General features: G+C 34.8%; 1 protein-coding gene across 1 annotated transcript in view; it reads right to left on the reverse strand.

The window, feature by feature from the left end:
- LOC149805339 (putative G protein-coupled receptor CG31760) overlaps window positions 1-21,055 on the reverse strand; it is a 60,294-nt gene that overhangs the window by 12,868 nt on the left and 26,371 nt on the right. Inside the window, exon 11 of the mRNA XM_089934122.1 lies at window positions 20,169-20,274. Within this exon, the coding sequence (XP_089790248.1) occupies window positions 20,169-20,274 (106 nt within the window). The remainder of the gene's footprint in view (window positions 1-20,168; window positions 20,275-21,055) is intronic.

Here is a 21,055-nt window from a genome sequence, read left to right on the forward strand (position 1 = left end):
CCAACTCCGTTATACAGCCAAACGTTTCTCGGAATCGGCTCGACTATTTTTCCTTAGCATTTTCCTGCTGTTGTAACACACACAAAAACAAATTCATCTAAGTAGATGTCAAATAAAAAATTATTGATCCAATCGATCCACATTGTGCGTGTTTTTCATACCTAGTACCTATAGGGTACCACTTATTGCCCTGATTTTGTAGACGAAATTCGTTAGAACGGCCTTTGCGGGTCGATTCTATCCCCTAGAGGTAAAATGTCAAAGAAGGATCCATTTCAAAAACTCTTTCAAGAGGGTACGTAATGTCTCAGCTGTATAGGAAAGCTATTCATTACCTCATGCAGTGTACCCAAACCCCCTGATATAGCCGAAACTTTCCCGAAATTGGCTCGATTGTTGGAACATATACTAATTTAGATACCGCCGACGAGGCGATGGAATCGAAATCCTCTAAATATGTGTCATATTAGTACAAATATTGATCTAGTAGATCTAAACTGTGCACATAGTTCATACCTGGATCCATAGGGTACCCCTTCGCGGGTCAATTCTATCCCTTGACATAAATTCTCAAAGAAAGGTACACGTCAAAACTCTTTTAAGACGGGACGTAATAGCCATGGGTGTATGCAAGATATTATCTACGTAGAACCTATGTTGTACTCAACACCCTCTATATATCAGCGAGTTTCTTAAAATCGGCTCGACAAATTTTCTTCAAACTTCTCTACTGCTGGAACAGATCTCTAGCTAGATATTTTCCAGGAGGCGTTTAAATCAAAACCATCTAAGTATGTGTTGAATTAGTACAAATTATAATTTATCATTGTTCAAATCGATCTATATTAGGCGTGTATGTCATACCCAGAATCCTTATTTGGATTAATCCTCTCCTTGACATTCGTCAGGATTTGCTTCCCATGTCCAACAGAGATGAAATGTCAATGAAGGGTCCATGTCGAAACTCTTTAAGAGGGGAGGTAATATCCCAACGTTATACGTAAGATATAATGTTCTTATGGCATGTGCTCGACCAGGACCCCTTTTGAAAATTTTTGAAAATTTACCTATTGCTAGGACGAGTCCCTTTTTGGATACTGTCCAAGAGACGTCGAAATCAGTCTTTTGATCAGGAGTACAATTAGTACAAATTATTGATCTATTAACATTTTTGTATTGTTCATACCCGATACCCATAGTGCACCATTATTTCGCTGTTTTTTCTCTCGACGAAATGTCAAGACGCCCTTGGTTAGTGGACATTATACGCTAGGGTTAAAATATCAAAGAAGAATCCATATAAAAATTGAATAAACAGGGACGTAATATTTCAAATGGAAATGTAAGATATAATCTTACAGCATGTATAGAGCTCTAATTCCTTTATCTAGCCGCGATGTTCTAGAAATAGGCGGGAAAAAGTTTATTCTAATGTTTCCTACTGTTATAACGGATCACTACTTTCGTAATATTCCAGAGATGTTGAAATCAAAATCCGCTCAGTAGGAGTACAATTAATACAACTTATTGATACAATCTATTAACATTTTGATTGTTTTTCATATCCTGTACCCATAGCGTGCCGTTTAATTCGCTGAATACTGTCGACAAAGTTCGACCAGTCTCAGTCTTCCTTGGTGGGTATAAACTATACACTAGAGATACAGTATCAAAGAACTTTCAATGTCAAAACTCTTGAATGGGTTACGCATTGGCCAAAAGGTAAACGTGTACTATAATCTTCTTACGGCATATATTGAACCAGACCTTCTTCACCTAGCGGCTGATATCTCGAAATCGGCTCGAGGAATCTTTATGAAAGTTTTTGTATTGCTAGGATGGGTACCTATCTAGATACTATCCAAGAGACGCTGAAATCAAAATCCTATAAGTAGGAGTACAAATTATTGAAACGATAATTAACATGTTCGTGTTGTTCATACTCGACACTCATTGGGCGCCCCTTATATCTATGTTTCCTGTCGACGAAATTCATCAGGACTTCCTTCTTTGGTGGACTTTATCATTGAGAGACAACATATCACTCGAACTCCTGCCTCTAGCCATGAAATCTCGAAATCGGCTTGAAGACTTTTCTTCAAACATTTCATACTGTTAGACCGGGTCCCGATTTAGATACTGTACAAGAGACGTTCAAATCTAAATCCTCTAAATTGGAGTACAATTATTAGACTATTGATACAATCAATTAACTTTTGCGTTTCTTCATACACGGTTTGTATAGCCTGCTCTTCCTTATATCGCTGTCTCCTCTCGACTAAATTCTTTAGGACTTCCTTCGTAGATGTACTCTATCCCCTAGAAGTAGAATATAATAGAATGATCTATGTCAAAATTCTAAAGAGGGGATGTAATGGCCCAACTATGTTCTTAAAATATAATCTTCTTACGGTATGTTTTGTTCTCGAACTCCTTCATCTAGCAGCGTATTACTGGAAATGGGCTTGAAAAATTTCTTGAAATGTTTCGTACTGTAAATACGGGTCCCTAACTAGATAATGTCAAGGAGGCGTTGAAATCAAAATCCTCTAAGTAGAAACTCAATCAGTACAAACTATTGATACAATATATTAAGATTTTAAGGTTTTTGTATACCCAATACACATAGGACGCCCCTTATTTCCATGTTTCCTCTGGACAAAATTCGCCAGGACTTCCATCGTGAATATACTATATCCGCTAGCCCATGTCAAAGCTTTCTAAGAGTGAAAGTAATAGCCCAACTGAATACGTCAGACATCATCTTCTTACAGCATGCATTGTACTCGACTTCCTTCATCTAGTCGCTAATTTCTCGAAACTGCCACTACATAATTTCTTCTAATTTTTACTACTTTTAGAATGGATCACTAATTAGACGCTGTTCAGGAGCAGTTTAAATAAAAATCCTCTAAGTTGGAGTGCAATTAGTAAAAACTATGGGTACCATCTTTTAATATTTGCGTGTTTTTCATACCCAGGATACATAAGGCACCATTTAATTCCCTGTTTTCTCTCGACGAATGTTTTTCTCTCAAAGGTTCAGTGGGCAATTCATTCCACGTTGCTGGGCCTTGGTATGCAAAAGAACGATGTTCATATGACTTCGTTTTCATTGTGGTAATAATGAGTATACTATTGTCAGAAGAGGAGCGTAAGTATCTTGCTTGTTTGTACACATGGGTGAGGCCGGATATGTATGTTGGACTGAAGTTCGTCAGTGAAACGTAGCACAAAGAACAATTTTTTTATTTGATTCTGGATCGAATGGATAGCCAGCTTAGGGTACAGAGCAGCGGGGAGGTGTGCTCTGTTCGTTGTACTCTAAGGATGATCAGAGCAGCTGTTTTTTTAACTTTTGGAAGTTTCAGCAGTAGATATGAAGATGAACCCGACATAATTGAGTTACAATAGTCCAGTATTAAAAGTACTAATGAACACACAAGTGTTTTAGTGGCATCAACTGAAAGATATTTGGGAATTGAGCTGATGCGTCTCAGCTCAAGATATGCAGCCTTGCATATGTTCATGACATGTTGGTGCAATGTGAGAGTACTGTCCAGAGTAACACCTAGGTTTCGTAATGATTGTGTGAAATTAGTGTTGGTGTTGCTGATATTTATTGCTTGAGGTGAAGGATGTGAATGAGAAAGTCTTTATGTTGTGATCAGAATGGCCTCAGTTTTATCATCATTCATCTGCAGCTTGTTACATGTCATTTATGATTTCACATCAGAAATGCACCTCTCTACACCTTGGATGGTACCATCAACTTCAGTTGGGTGGCTAGATGTGTATATTTAGGTGTCGTCAGCGTACAATTAGTGACACACTGGATGATGATCTATGACACTTGAGAGCGGCTGAGTGTAAGGAATAAAGATAACATGTCCAAGAACAGACCCCTGTGGAACACTACAGCATTGATCAGCTAGGCTGGAGTGTATTCCATTTGCAGACACAATTTGTGTCCTGTTGACCGAGTAAGACTTGAACCACAGTAAGGCTGTATCATGAATGCCAAATATAAGCTGGAGACGGTGAAATAATATTTCATGGTCTTTTGTATCTAATGCTGCAGACAAATCAAGGAGGGTGAGGACTGTAATCTTTCCGCTATCCAAAGTAGAGAGAATGTCATCAACTACTTTTAGAAGAGCAGTTGCAGTACTGTGGCAAGGGAGATATGCAGATTGCACATTGCTAAAAAGACTGTTTGAATTCAGATGAGACACAAGTTGGGACAGAGCAACTTTTTCTAAAATTTTTTATGTGAATGGGAGATTAGAATCTGGGCTGTAGTTCTTTAAATCGTTATAGTCAAGTGTTTGTTTCTTCAGCACAGGCTTTACAATGGCAGTTTTGAAATATGACGGGAATTCCCCGGATGAGAGAGAGGTATTAATAACATTAGTTAGTGAAGGCAATACTGGATCTAAGCACTCAAGCAATATGATGATGGAATCGAATAAAGTTCACATGACTTTGGTGCACTCATCATGACGATTTTACGTACTAAATCCATAGAGACAGGTTCAAATGCTGATAATGGTTGCCGCTGAAATTCTGTATCCCACCTGAGGACGAGTCAATTGAGATTGTGTTGTCAAGCTTAGCTCTAATGGTTTGTACATTGTCACGGAAGAAATTTGCAAACAGGTCCGGAAGGTCGATTGGAGAGAAGGTAGCTGGAAGTGTTGTACAATTTTTCCTTGATATTATCTTGTTAGTAATCTCGAAGAGCTCTTTACAGCTGAAACTTTCCATGATCTTAGTACTGTAGTCGGCTGATTTCGCTGCATGGACTATGTTTGTGACGTTCTTCTTAGCGGCGTCATAGATTTGCTTATGAATAGTGAGTCTGGTGGAAAGTCAAAGCCTCTCAGCTTTACAACGGTCTCTTTTAGCAGTGTAAAGCTGGTCCATAACAATGCTATGCCATGGAGAAATTTTTGAATTGATACTCTGCGCTTGGTGACTCGGGCAAGTTTGTCGAGCAATGCGCGCAGGCAGTTACTGAGTTGTTCTGCTGTAGGAGGTAAGCAAGTTTTTAGGTCTGCTTGGATGTCATGTATTAGTTTGGTTCTATTTATCATACAGAGGTTACTCTTAGCAGCAAATAAACACGGAGGGTTATGGACTGATACGTCAATATGGCATATATTGCAGAGGTGATCGGATACAAGTTCGTGGGAAACCAGGGAGGACCATAGAATGTTATCATCAGGTCTATGAAGAATCCAGTCTAAACATGACCATGTTTATGGGTGGGTTGGTTAACTGACTGAGGTTGAAAACATTAATGGAATCTAGGAGTTTTTATGTGTTTGGGTTTCCGGGACAGTCAAAGTGAAAGTTGAAATCTCCAAGAATAATCAGGTTGCCACTTATCAATTTCCATGCTCCAGGAGATTCAGAAACTGCTCCAAAAAGAGAGATTCGGTCAGCTTGTTTTTTTCTATTAGGAGGAGGGCGGTATAGGCAGAAAAAATGGACTGGCCTTTGTTCCAGTGTGAGTGTGGTTTGAATTAGTTCGAACGATGTGTGGTAGAAATTGAAAGTTGTGTTGTGGTTAAGACGTTTGATCATGGAATTATTTGTGATGACAGCAATTCCACCTCCGCGAGAGTGGCGGGGGAACGATTTGATGGAGTAACCGGTGGGTGTTAGATCCGCGCACTTGGGCTCATCGCCTGATATACGCATGTGCTTTACCCGCCCTCCACTCCCTTTATGTAACCCCGATTTCTTGAAGTCGGTTACAAGTATGCTAAGTGACTCAGTTCCAAGAACTTCAAGACAATATTCCACGTCAACTGAACGCTTCTTAAACTCGTAAATACTCCACATAATTCTCCTCTAAGGATATGACGATCACACAAGAGAAATCTCCAATTTCACCCTTTTTTGGTTATTGTGGTTTCACTTTAACTTGAGTCATTAGTAAGCTTTTTGAACCGAATACTAATACTTAACGCCATGCATCAGAAGACACGAACCACAGTCCTAGTCCGGAGGAAGATCTGATTTATCTTTTAACTATTTAACCGTCGTAGGTATTCATCATCTTTCACCGCATTTCAACCAACCGAAATGTATGACTGAATGAAATCCTTGCAAAAACAAGTGGTGGCGTTTTCAAGAGCCCTTAAAATACGTCTCAGTTAATTGAAATGAGATGAATGCTTAGACAGATTAAAATATGTTAAGTTTCTTTAATAAAACTGATTTATCTAATCGCTTTTGTCAACATTTGAGTGTAGATCAGTCTCAAATTTAAATTTCTTTGGTTATCTTGAAGCATCTGACAAAGTAGCAGTGCATCAAATGATGGAATGAAATAAAATAAATGATATTGGAGGAAATGTGGAATGAAAGAAAATGATCAGACTCAAGTACCAAAATATCAAGCATTAACAAAGCTATTCATATAACAAAATGAAAGAAATTAATGGAGCATGTGGGGATCTTCTGAGGTGGAGGCAACCGGAGAATCAGAACCTTCTGGCCATTTATGTGCTAGAGTTATATACATTGTATGGCTTGGCTGTTTTGGTCATTCACATTTTCAGTGTATTTGTAGCAACAAAATATAAAAATATATGTTGATTCCAGAAGATTAAGAAGTTTCCAGTGTAATATTTAAAAATACATTTTTTTAACAGTATTATTCCTTTTCCATTTTCTTTTTAATTCTGTGATTGTATGTGTGTATAACAGTACATGACGTTTGACACTTCCTAGCGTCTTTTATTCCGTATATCTCATTGTTAAGTGTTATAAATTAAAATTAATATGTCAGAGTAATGTATAATTATTTATAATTTGCATAGCGTATAGTTTTACTGACCCTCCATTGGTAAACTCAAAATTGAATTATTTTGATACTCTTCTTAACCATAGGTATCATTGTCTATGTTTTATTACTAATTGTCTATAAGTTATATATATATATATATATATATATATATATATATATATATATATATATATATATATATATATATATATATATATATATATATATGACATGTACTCAAGTGTAGGTGGAATAAGTATTCATGAAATATTTACATAGTCAATGAATTCTTTTTATACATATATGATTTCTTTCAAAAATTACTTCTGAATTATGTATGTAAAAATGACCTCGTTGAAAGACCTTCAACTTTCATTTCCTTGATGGAGTGTGCTAATCTCCGTCTGAAATCTTTTTAAAACTACTTAAAGACAACCATGCTGGGACCAGTGAACAGCAATTGTGTGTTCAAATGTTCTAGATGAAATTCAGAGATTAAATGAGATACTAATGTTCTAAGAGAAATACAGAGATTAATAAAAACTCCAAGAAAGTAGTCGATGGTAAACCTGTTTTACATAAATTGCAGTATTACGTTATTGTTTCGGTCATAGATTCATTTGTAAGAACATTGCACAAACTGTGTGAAACGTTGTTTTTAAAACCGAAAGTAAAGAATGTAATCAAACAATTTTCATTTTATACACCTCTGTCGCCAGAATTTAGAGTTGAAGATATTATGACCCTCTACGATGATTATAGAGTTCATTTGTCTCCAACGGAATAGAATACAATTTGTCTCATTTTAGTCGCATTGTGTGTGTGTGTGTGTGATATTTAGGTTTAAACGTAGTTTTAGCATTTTTTTCTCAGTCATATTGCTACGACGTGTGCAGTGTAACAGTTTTATAGTGATGTCTAGCACTGCAGCATCATGCTGCAGACATGCAACATCATGTTCCACCCAGTCACATTCTCCCCACACCAGGCCGAACATATCTAGCAATAACTTTTTAATGCTTAGCACCAAGCGAGGCAGGTGCTAGCACCATTTTTGGTATGACGCAGCTGGGGTTCAAACTCCTGACCTCTCGCATCCTGGCAGACGCTCTAACCACTAAACCATGTTGAATAAAGGTCTGGATTAATTATAGTGCGAAGCCACACATTTTTCCTGTTTCTATCATACGAGTGAGTCTTTTGACCAATGACCTATACACCTATACATACACTTCCCTTGAAATTGCATGCTACTAGCAATCTGAAAATAGAACATTCCAGTATGTAAGCCAGCATACTTATGCCATTGCAAACTTTAATGCTTTAAGGAAAGATAGGTTATTATAATTTTAACCCACAATCAAATATGTCGCACCGACACAAAAACGAATTGCACATTGTGTGATTTCGAAGAATGTGCAATGCTCATAATATAATATTTTCATTTTTCACAAATCTTATTTCTAACACGAATTTTACACCCCTACAAGGTGAAACTCTAATGTTTATAATGCACTTGTCGGAGATGTCATCGCGGAACTTCCTTGAAATTCAAGGTTGCACTTCTGCTGTCTATAACTTCGGTCGTGTATATAGTCATTTTGGAACATTACTTACCCGACAGTCGTTCAGTTTCAATAGTTTCATCAAGCATCAAGCCCAGATTTTTTAAAGAGAAGACAGTCAGGATTTAGATGAAACTGCGTACATTATTTAATTAATTTAGAAAACCGGGATTATTAATATTTGCCTCTTTATTTTCTTATGTCACCAATGATTAATCAGTGGAATTTCATCACTTGTATGTATGTATGTATGTATGTATGTATGTATGTATGTATGCATGTATGTATTGTAGGGTATAAAGACCTCGTAAACAATAATATAAATCTACAGCACATTCTGCACATGATATAAACCTGCCATTACATTCTGGGGAAAATGTCTGGCAGTCGTTGTATCATGAAATTAAACCTGAGCGGGAATCGCCTAATCAGACAGAAATAAAAGCATACAAAACATGCTCTGAGTCAAGATACATTAGTGCTAATTTACAAAACACAAACCGAGTAAGAACACAGTTATATCAAATTCTTGTATATGTTAACACAGAGAAGTCTATAAATTGTGGCCGAAAATATGTTATTTAACATAAAATACAAACTCATTGAACGAAATATAAATCCAGAATAGATTAAATCTATCTGGCAAATATTATGAAATATATTAGCTCTTGAACAAAGATTTGCTATTTATAAATGCTCAAAAAGGTGTGTTCGTCTGAATCAGTCGACACCATACTTAAATTAACCCTCCATTAATTTTTTTTTGTTTTTGTACTAAGGTCTTTCAAAACAAAATCACGAATTCGCAGCATACTATCCAATTGAGTCACTTAATTTTTGTGTACATTAAATATTTAGATATATCAAAATTCTTGGATAGTCTGCATTCCAAAGGAAAGGAGAGAAGAAGAAGAATTAAAGAAATACAAATATAAACAGGAAGAATGTTCTTCTTTCATTTCAGCATTGCACGAATAATTTCTGAAGCACTTACCTGACACGGTTTTCAACAGACATCTTCTGTAAAAGTTGGAAAGCTGGTGACTTCCCGCCATCATGCCCAGAAGCAACAACGATATCAGTCTTGAACAAACGAAACTGACTCTTCAGAATAATGTCAAACGCATCTAATCCCTTCACTCTCCCATACGATGTAGTCTTTAGGTCCAAATACCAAATATTGGATGATCGGAAAGCAATTTTCATTGCAGCGTTTCGCCTACCAATTTGTCCTTATTCAGAAGCAACAGAAAACTGGTTTTGCCATTATTGCACAAACAAATTCACCACTTTATTATCGTCTTGGATATTAATCCCAACCCCTAAAAAATAAATAAATAAATAAATAAAGATGTGTCATTATAAAACGTAATCAACCAATCCTCTTGTTTACCAGAATAAATATTAAACAAAATCAGAGCATTGTAATGTAGTCATACGTTTCTGTAAAAACACTATCTGAAGACAGAGTCATGGATGCGGCACCCTTTTTTAGACTGATGACAGGGTAAAGCCTTAATCTGTACCATTACAAATTACAGACATGTTCAAATCTCTATACTACGTAGAAAAGGGTATTTCATAAAATAAATGTTCTGATCCTGTTTCCGCACTGAAATCAGTGCAAGACTGAAATTTGGGAACCCTTTAATATTGCAAATCTTAAAGGATCATAATCCGCTTATTAATCTGGAAAAGGCTTTGTGCACTGTTTGCTGCCTCGTCGCATTGGCAGTGTGACTAATGAAAGGGCAAATAAAGAAGTAGAAAGCTGTCCTGTAGTCCAGCGTTTCCAAATGGAAGGGACTATGTAGTGACTTCAAACATTATATAAATCCGCATGGTCTTAATAGTTGGCAAACTATGTTGAATGAAAACTCCACATATTATCTTTGGAACAGCAAACCCTTCTTCTTACTGTTGTTGTTGGTTTCAACGTAGTTTTAAAGAAAATATAAATTCCTTTAAGGAAAGAAGAATAAGTAATCAGTTTGGAACACCGCACGGAATGTTATAAACTGATTTCCCCCATTTGGTTCGGGTAGCTATTTGATATTATAATCAATATCGTAAACCAATTAATTACTGCTCGTCAGTCACGCTTGTTAACAACTATTGCTTACACAAAGTAAAACCCATCGCAGGGAGTCGCACACCAATCACTACCAAGTAATGAGAATCGTCCGAATGTGTCGTCGAACCTAATTATAATTGTATTCCTTCCAGATTTTAAAACAATTGAGTTGTAACCAAATATTTTTAATGTTTGCTAGAACCATCAAAACGGATACTCTTAGAAATAATAGTGCTTACAATAACAAAATTCCATAGCGAAGACATTTAGATCAAGGTGGAAACATGATCTTCGGTTTACCAAAGGTAATTATGTTATTGATAAAGATAGTTTTTAAAGGGCAGATAAAAAGGGTGCCTGACCATATGTATCTTGGGATTTGCGCTGCTTGTTGAATCATCGACAACTTTCAGTTGCAATCAGATGCAATCAATATTTTTTTTCTAAATCATACACTAGTGATGCAAATTCTTTGAAATGGAGTCGAATGAGAAAAGCAGTAAAATTATACATTCCAAAATATTCAACAGGGAACTTCGCAGGACGAAGCATAAGACTAATCTGGGAATATTGGAATTTAAGTTGACCTTCTTCGGACTAGGAAGAATAACGTATTGGAAAGAAGGTGTGAAATTAAGTGTTTGCATTATGTGAACAATGTGTGCATTTGTATGAGGCAAAAGAAAACAGAAAGAAAGAAGAAGAAAAAGAAGGAAGGAAAGAAAGAAAGAAAGAACGAAAGAAAGAAAGAAAATCTGCCTCCAAGAAATGGTCGTTACTACCTACTTAAAATGTACCTGACAATATCTACCAAAAAACGTACCTCCCACACGCATTTATGTCTGTGTTAGCAACATATCTTGATATTCCATTAATCAGATGGCATTATAATTTTGTTTATATAGAAGTTACTCTTTCCTGCACTAACATCTGAAGCAGAAGCCAGTCTTACTAATGTATTCAGTGTTACATTTGGGCTGAAATTATTTATTCAAATTATTATTCTCAGGAATTAACAAGCGCTCAGTTAAAATATTCTTGAACAGAACATTACTTTCGAAGTATGGTGAAATCAAACTAGGATATCTTCGATTATATTATTATATTATTGTGATTCAGCAAAAAACCGTTGGCACGTCATCACACTTTAAGCCATTGGTACTTATGTACGTTTGAGATTACAGGCACATCAGCACCTTCAGTGTTGTATCTTATTTGGAAAACCACCTGAATTTAGTTAGAATTTTATTCATTAGGACTGGTGATAAAACGTTTTGAACTATTTGGAATTTAATTCGTCATGCTGTAAGTGTTTAAAATTTTACTTTATATTCTAGAGGAAAAAATTATTTGTTGAATTTTAGGAAACTTGTTGGATTTCGCTCTTTTCTATAACTTAACGTAATACATTAGAGTCGAAATTGTATATATATATATATATATATATATATATATATATATATATATATATATATATATATATATATATATATATATATATATATATATATATATATATATATATATATATATATGTGTGTGTGTGTGTGTGTGTGTGTGTGTGTGTGTGTGTGTGTGTGTATATAGATAGATAGATAGATAGATAGATAGATAGATAGATTACGATTCTATGGTCTTAAGCTAAGAAATAGCAAGGAAAGAAATCCAACATGTTTTATATGTCCCTGCGTGTGTGTATGTGTGAGTTTGTGTGTGTAGGATTTTTACACCCTCATTTAGTTGATCTTTGTTTTCTTCAGTTATAGAATTTCAAAGGACCGTGATTTTATTGTATTAATCGATATAATAGAAACAAAGAAATAAATAACGGGAATTGTTTCTGATGACAACTCGCAAATCTGCGTGAGGTGCGATGAAAAGTTAAATAACTCGCGTGTAGTCTGTGTTCGACAGACGCTTGCAGTTTCAGTCAAAAACTCTTTTTCATCTATTTGATGGTTGACGACACACGCAACTTCCAATTCTGAAAGTAAACACCAAGAGATAATTAGATCCCTACAGAGGCAAAAAAGATAAACATAGTCAAAGAATACCAAACTATTCAAAATGAATACACCAGTGTCAAACAAACGCGATATCTTAAAAAAGATTAGGATTACATCATTCTCTTGGAATACAGAAACATGATGCATGTTAAGGCGATGATAACGCCGTAAACCGTTCACCTTCAATTTGCTGATGTGGATGTATTTGATACAGTTCAGACCTAATTTCATTGGGTCCTGCACTTTAGACAGCAAAGCCTCAAATTTGGAGACTGTTTCTGGTTCGATTATTGTCATTGATGTCTGGTCAGTGCATGATGATCCTTGCTCTTATTCTGACCGGTCAGTAATGTCAACAACATAGTATGATGCCAAACCTCTAAATGATGTTTGGATCTGGACATGCCAGACAGTAATCATCATTGTACTAGTCAATAAGCAGTGGCCATGTTAATCAGAATTTAATAAATTTTATAAATTTGACCAAATGATAAAAGTATATTTTGTGTTATTCTGTTTTTGCTATGTTTTATTTTCTAAATCATCGTGATAAAGTTTGACGTTTCTGTCTAGCTGCATTTACCACTGAGTTATTGATTACATTTTCTCTGCTTATACGATGAAGTACAGGTCCAGATGGTTCTGGACAGGACCAGTAACATTTCCAGGTTAATAGTCCTATGGACTTACATGTTTTCTTAACGAGTTTCATACACTGGCGAGTGAGAACTTACGACTGACATATAGTTACCTATGTAAATGGTATAGCATGGACCTGGGTGCAACATTATTCCAGTCTCCATACTGTTTGAAGGTGTGTGCTTATTTCACAAAGGGCCATATTAAATATTGCACTCTATCGCTATATTTTAAAGTTGAACAAATTACGCTAGGCTTGTTATACCTGGACTCATATATTTTAGCAAAGACGATGAAACTTCAGTACTTATTAGCAATTGCTAATAAAGAAAATAAGTCGTTTCATACAGTATGCCACGAAATTATGTAAGACATTTACTGGTGATTATCACCGTAACCTTATGTAAGTTCTACGTTACTCATAAAATTCCTGTAATATATGATGTTTTTGTCCTCATTACAATTCTCTGTGGCAAGGCATTTTTAATGAAAGTCAATTGCAAAAATGATCAAATACATTTCGCCCTGTAGAATATTTAACATTATATAAAAAAGTGCAATCTAACTTTTATCTACTTTTTTATCAGACATGTATGCATGTATGTTCTTTATCTATAATAAATAAAATGATATTTCTGAAAAATTAATTCACACAAAGATCACAGTCATCATCGTCATTATAATTTATAAAGTATATGTTTTTTCGGGAAATTATTTCTTAAATTTACTGAACGTACGGGTCTTACGCTGATACCTAGTCTAACTTCTTTACCCTATAATTGTTTATGCCCAAAAATAGTTGTCCAAAACTTTGAATCTGAGTGGGGTGCGACAAGGTTGCTTGCTATGTTCATCTCTGGATCTGACTGATTAGATTGAACTTGCTATAATAATATAACAAAATCAAAATCACTGTAGTCTTTACACCAGAAAGAAAATTAAAAATCATACAGTTAAACTGTAATTGGGGCACGGTTTAAATTTAGCATATGTTATGCACCAAGAGCAATATTATGAGAACCATATTTCCTTGGAATCTTCAGACATTTTCAAATAGCCCATTTTGGGGGAAATTTGGAACTGAATTATATGGTTGTGAAGGTTATTTGTCCATCATCAGGACCCACTGATTTTTTGAGCATATGAGATTCATTTTAAAACAATCCTGTCATTATTTAAAAATGTCCATTGAAGCTACAGAGCTTACAGAAAATGTCCCTACTACTTAATGAAATGAGATCAGTATCAATTTTTTTAAACAAAAACTGTGTTATAAAGAAGGATCTTATAGCGGGAGAGTGCTATATACATTTTATATTATTTCAATTGTATTGTTTGTTTGTCAGCTTTAATTTTTAAATTAAATTAGATGCAATTATAATACAATCTTGTTTATCTGATTTGTAACGTTTTTCAGAAAATCTGTTTGATCTAACTCTAATTGTAAACACCTAAGGCTGACCTAGTTCCCTACCTTAATTCAAAATTAGTATCAGTCACGTGAACAAGTTCTTTTATTAAAATTTATTTTATTGGGGGAATAATAAGGGTGAGATCAAGGCTGTATTGAGTTCGTGACCTGATGCTTGTAAATCATTATTGTGAAGTAAACAACTGTTTTTATTTTATTCTTTGAGTAAAATAATTGGTTTATGTACGTGATTAAACATGATCATGTGACCCTCATACGGGCACCCATTCTGCGCCTCAAAATTACTGTATAACCATTGGTTTAGAGAAATAATCTCAGTCTGGGCTTAAAACACTTGATGTCAAGTGTTCTTTTGTTGCGACAGTTTCGAGTTATTTTAATGTTTATTCAAATTATTGAGATTCAAAAGAAATAATTCTTTTTTTCTGGAAATATATGTTTGCTCATACAGAATTCTTGAACAAAGACATTACTTAAAAATTTTATTCGGATTTCCAACACCGGAGTGTTATTTCTTGTGTTTCTACGAGGGACTGTAGACAACCACACTGTACAGGATACAGCATACGTCATCGCCTTCCATCTTGGACTATTCGTCGGGACTCGAACTTGATTTCATTAGAACATTTCATTATTAGTACTTATACAATTTTATTCGTGGATTATTCTTGGATTATATTTTGGATTTGATTATTAAAATCTTAAGTTCTTATTTTTTAATTTTTGCAGCATTTTTTCCAGGGGAATACAAAATAAGTTAATTTTTTCAAAGCATGTTGTTTTCACTCTTTCTTGTGTTACTGTTTATTCGAGCCTACACACGTACCAGTATCAAGGTAGGCAAATTTTCATTCATCGTTTCTTTAAAATGTTACAAATTTCCTAATCCTAAGAATGACATGACATTTTAACTTACTTGGTGCAAGGAGTGAAACTGTTGCTGTTAAGACCCGATTTATTTTTCCCTACATACATAGTCGAATGATGGCGGAGTTCTGTTGCAATGCTAGTGCTTTTACGAGGTAGATTTATTTCATCAGTAGTCAGATTTTTACAAATGGAGATTTTAGTTGTCTTAGTAAAAATGAAGAGTGATTATATTCAAAGATGAAAAAGGCCAGACTAAACAAATACATATTTGTTGTGCATCGTACACTTCAAATTTTGCGTCAAGAGAGAGAGAGAGAGAGAGAGAGAGAGAGAGAGAGAATACAGTGCTAAGTAGGTTTATGGGTCTGTTTGCATGGAAATGTAACACTTCAACATTATGTGTATATTTGGCTTCTAATGTGAATTTCACAGTGAAGCTATAAAATGTAGTTCCAACTATGGCACTCTATACCAAAAATAGACAGGCTGTATCTATATTTCAATTCTATTTTTGGCTATCTACCATCCAACGGCCAGTCCTATAATGTATTAGAACTTGGAGAGTACATGTTTTTTTTCTGTTTGATAGACCTGTAGATAACTTATAGGTAATAGACCACCATTTAAGGATTTATAGTAACAAGGGAAAATATAATGCTGAAAATATCCATAGGTTTAGCATGTATGGAATGTCTTTAGACAATATGAATTTAACATAAGAATAGCAATGTGTTATCTAGCGGAAATTTAACAGTGTGGGTCTCTTTGTCCTCTAACGGGAGACGTGCATAATTTTAAGATATACTTTAATAGACCAATACCTAACTTTAAACACAGTGTCTCCAGAAGTCTTGTCGGAAGTGTATTTTCAAATGACTCTCTGGCCAGAAGTGTCATCTGTTGCGGCTAGTGTTTGTCATACATAGGATGTGGCATATAACCGTGTCGTGAATCAATAACGAAAAAACTGTAAAGAAAATGAAGGCTGTTTGTTCGACTCGGGGCCTAGACAGATTTTTTTGGTGGTTGCGAATTTTTAATTTTTACGACTTGTCTAACTATATGGTTTGCTTTTTTAATAACTTTTTATTCATTATTTTTTTTTTTTTTTAACTTTTTGATCTTTTAAGAGTATTTTCACTCTATAAGTGAATATTCTTTTACTATGCAAGAAGGAATAAATTATATTTCAAATTGTAAGAGTTTTATTGCTGTATTAAATCATCATAGAAGGTCATAATATCTTCAACTCTAAATTCTGGCGACAGAGGTGTATAAAATGAAAATTGTTTGATTACATTCTTTACTTTCGGTTTTAAAAACAACATTTCACACAGTTTGTGCAATGTTCTTACAAATGAATCTATGACTGAAACAATAATGTAATATTGCAATTTATGTAAAATGAATGGCTATGGATAACTAGTTACTGTTGTTAGTACGAGAGAGAGAGAGAGAGAGAGCGTCAAACAGACTTACAATACATCAGTCAGCATCTCTTTCATGTAAAAGGTGCACTTTTATCAACTCTGAATGGCATTGCTTTATCTTGTACTAGGAACATACTAAAACATAAGCTATTCCAAATGGATATATCTCCTTTCTTAAGATCTTATCCCCACCCGATATACCACTATACCCTAGCAACAATCATGACACGCACAACACTTTCAAATTTGCCCGCCACCATGACAGCAACATTGAGATGGTCACAACCGTAATCTTTGGTGGAATTATTCTAGCTTATTCCTTTATCATTATGTTCTTGTGTGTCTTAAGCTACACGATATTCCATCTGTTTTGCAAGAAAGACGGTATGGTCAGGTAGTCCGTACCATTAACATATTTATTGCCAGTTCGGCCGTACCGGAAAGACAGGGTTTGGGACGGGGATTAGAACCATATCGATATGAGTTAAAATCTACTTGCATTACTGCATTAATTATTTTTTAACAAATTTAATTACTATTTAATCAGAAACACCCCATAATAGTGAAGTAGCGTTTATTACGGCGCGGTGTTCATGTTTCATTCACCAAATGAACATATAAAATGTTCAGTTATATGTTTTACTAATTATAAGTACCGATCGAGTCATAAGCATCTAAGCTTATTCGTTAATCCAACTCGTTCCACACGGACTTCGATGTGCACCAAAGAGGATCGACGAGCATTGGTTAAAGAAGATGAGACAGAAGGTTCATGTAGGTAGAAATGGTATAGATATGCTTCCTTGCTCCACTGATTATTATAATTATTTGTATTGACAAGTAGGCCATATTCCTAACTGGTGTTGTCTGTATGGTCAAGCAAATGTGGTGTGCATATTCACCTTTATTACTTACATTAACGCCCATAAAAAGTAAATAAGTAATTTCCTTTATATTTTTATCTAGCGATCAGTAAGGATTTTATGACAGTCTGAAACAAATGTTGCAAGACGCATTACTGATAAAATATCAGCATCTTAATATGAGAAAAAATGGCAGACTTAATAATCAAGACATTCAATATGCAGACATGAAACACCTATAATAACTAACAACATTCAAACTTTCTTTAAAGTTAAAACAGGCACGAACAGTTGGAGTCAAGCCATGCAAAACACCGTTTAGCAGAGTATTTTTGCTGGGGTTTAATTCCGCTCAATTCGTATAATTTAGACCTCACTGAAAATAAAATATCCATGAATATTTGAGAAATACTATACAGTAAAATTAACTCTAATAAAAAGATAATATTGGACGAATAATAGTGAATTTAAACACAACAAAAATATCGATAAACCGCGAAATTAATCGGTTCCTCTGGTATTTTCTTTGGAGTCTGATATGTCGTACTTACGAAACAAGATGGATATTATGTACGTGATCGTGAAGAAAAGACAGTGTAGAACAGAATCTTGATATAATAGATGGAGTTAATACCACAGTCCCATCGAGCCAAGGCTTAAAATAGTTCAATGCCCTATAAAATCTGCAATAATAGTTAATATACAACAAACAATTCAATTATACATATTCAAACAAATGAATTACACACACACACACACACACACACACATATATTACTTGAATAGTAAAGAAGATTGTAGCAAGATGCTCTATTTTCAATTTTTGTGACTTTAATATGAAACTCGACCATCTACGAATGAAATAGCCTTTTTTAAACATACACCTTTCTCATGGCGAAAATATGACATGAAGTTAGTAAAAATGAAAGAACTTCATCTTCATCGTTAAAAAAAATCGTAAACTCAGTTCATTTGAGAAGAATACAGGACAGTATTCTACGTCAATGAATATTAACTCTGGTGACGGAAGAAAACTAGTGAAATATCCATTTCAGTCTTTCTGATTCAAATACACTCTGGAACGTGAAATATCCCATGGAGCCATTCTTATTCAAATTAACTATGGCATATATGGATTTCAGCACATTGGAAGTAGAGTAATTAAAATGCTGCACGCAGCTCACGGTAAAAGTTCACCTTCCTTCCATGCGATCGCTGCAGACGGAATATTTATTTTTAATGACATTCCATAATTCGGTTTTCGACGATCTGGAAATACGGTTTCAATCACAACTGTATGACTGACCTATTCTGAATTTTATAGTTATGTGACCTCTTCTTCGAAAGACATAATGAAAAAGTAATTATCAATACCGTTGAAGGAGTCTCAAAAAGAGTTGAATTCAATTTAATTTTAATCTCAGATAAGCTGTCTCGTTGTATTCCACCGCTGACATTAATAACGTGTTCCAAGCATTCTTTTATCCTTTCTATCGGTCAATGTTTATCAAGGTTACCCATGATGATCGAACATACGTTTTCCGCCATCCAAAGAATCATGAAGCTCACACTTGAGCACCACCCTACCTAGAAAGAAATGATTTTTCTTTTCTTGCATTTCAACGGAATGTTCATTAGATAAAGTTGGTCTGGGTACCGGTTGTCACGGTTTGCTTAACGTCTGGTTTGTCCGGCTGCGGGAACACTTGTGTTCGTTTCAACCGGCCCGTTATGGTTTGCGTGACGATATTGCTTGATGTTTCACCAATGTCCACTTTCCTATAAACTGCCCAGAACTGGAGGAGACGAATAAAGGAAAAAAAAGAGACAATAACCATACACAATTAATTAATATACGCACATCAGTGCAAACATCAATCACATAAGCAACCGGCGTATAAAAGAGTCTACACTATACTTTATAAATCATCTTCCGGCTTGTAATGTGACAGTAGGTCTGAATCTATATTTTTTTCAGTTAGGTGCGCGCCATACTTAACATATCTATTAAGAGGGAAAATGCATTAATAAGTGCCAATACTGGTTGATCGTTCGTTTGATTTTGAACAGAAAAGAAGCATATGAAAAGACAAGATTTTATATGAATGTAGCAGAATAGTTTAAAAGACACAACGTCTGTATATATTATAAGTTCATTACCAAATATTCGAAAATTTAAAAATACCTTCAGACTAAATTGTGTTTGAAAATATGTTTGAAAATTAGAAATAATCACAAAAAGAGGAATGGAAGGAGAAAAGAAAGAAAGAAATAGGATCTTCAAATATTATTTATTCGTGAATATGCATTCCAAAATAATGGCCTCGTTTAGAAAATATACTTTAATAAATGAGGGCAAATATGCAGTATATCAAACATCAATTTATAAAAATGTTGACATGTTAAATAACAAGCTTTACAAAATAAAAGTTTATAATTATATCACCTAACCAATCATATAAGGAAGCTTGATAAATCGTAAAAAGTTACCTTTGGGGCAAAAATAAAAGTCATGGTTACTGTGACATACACCTGAAGCTGGATAAAATTTAACAGGTACAACATATCTGGACCTGAACTTGTCAGAATGAAACGTCTAAAATGAAATGATATAGAAAATGTATCAGTCAGTGAATAAGTTTGATTTTTAGGGTTCAATCCTTTACCACCATGCTCTTTCCTCTCTGTTGACAATAAATATAATCCATTCACAACTCTATAATTATTGTGCGAAGAAACTTCTTTATCCTGTCCATTATTGAACATTTTGGAACAATAAAGAAACTAAGCATGCAAGAGGTAATACATACAGACCGAAGATAGATAGATAGATGAGTGCGTGGGCGTATTTAAATAAGTAGAGGTGTATGCAAGTAGAGATCAGCAGATGTCAGTAAACAGTGAATATCAGTTAAATAATGTTATTTCCCTTATCATTCCAGAACGATGTCCGAATTTGTTTGTGCAAACAATAACAAAGACTTTCAGTCAAATAACGGAAAGTTGGTTTATTGTCATCCACATGCCAGTCCAACAGCATGTTGAGTCAAGTCCGAACACAACATACATATAAAGCTGTGGAAACAGCATGTCGGATAGAGTCCGAACGCAACAGTCATGTATAGCTGTGCAAAACATCATGTTGACTATAGTGTAAGTCACACGGGTCATGTAGGCATTCAACACTGACTAGTTCAGTAATGGGCGTCATTTTGTTAGAATTTGATTCTACATACCTTTAAGTGGTAGGTATTTACTTCATTTCGCTTTGTATATATCTATATTCCTTTGGAAAGTCATTATTTAGACATCCCTAGAGGTGCATACGGCAAAATCAGTCTTAAAGTACGTACACATTTTTGGACGAAATGAACCTA

This window comes from Sinohyriopsis cumingii, chromosome 2, assembly GCF_028554795.1.
Source record: "Sinohyriopsis cumingii isolate HCF-2022 chromosome 2, ASM2855479v2, whole genome shotgun sequence".
NCBI classification, from domain to species: domain Eukaryota; kingdom Metazoa; phylum Mollusca; class Bivalvia; order Unionida; family Unionidae; genus Sinohyriopsis; species Sinohyriopsis cumingii.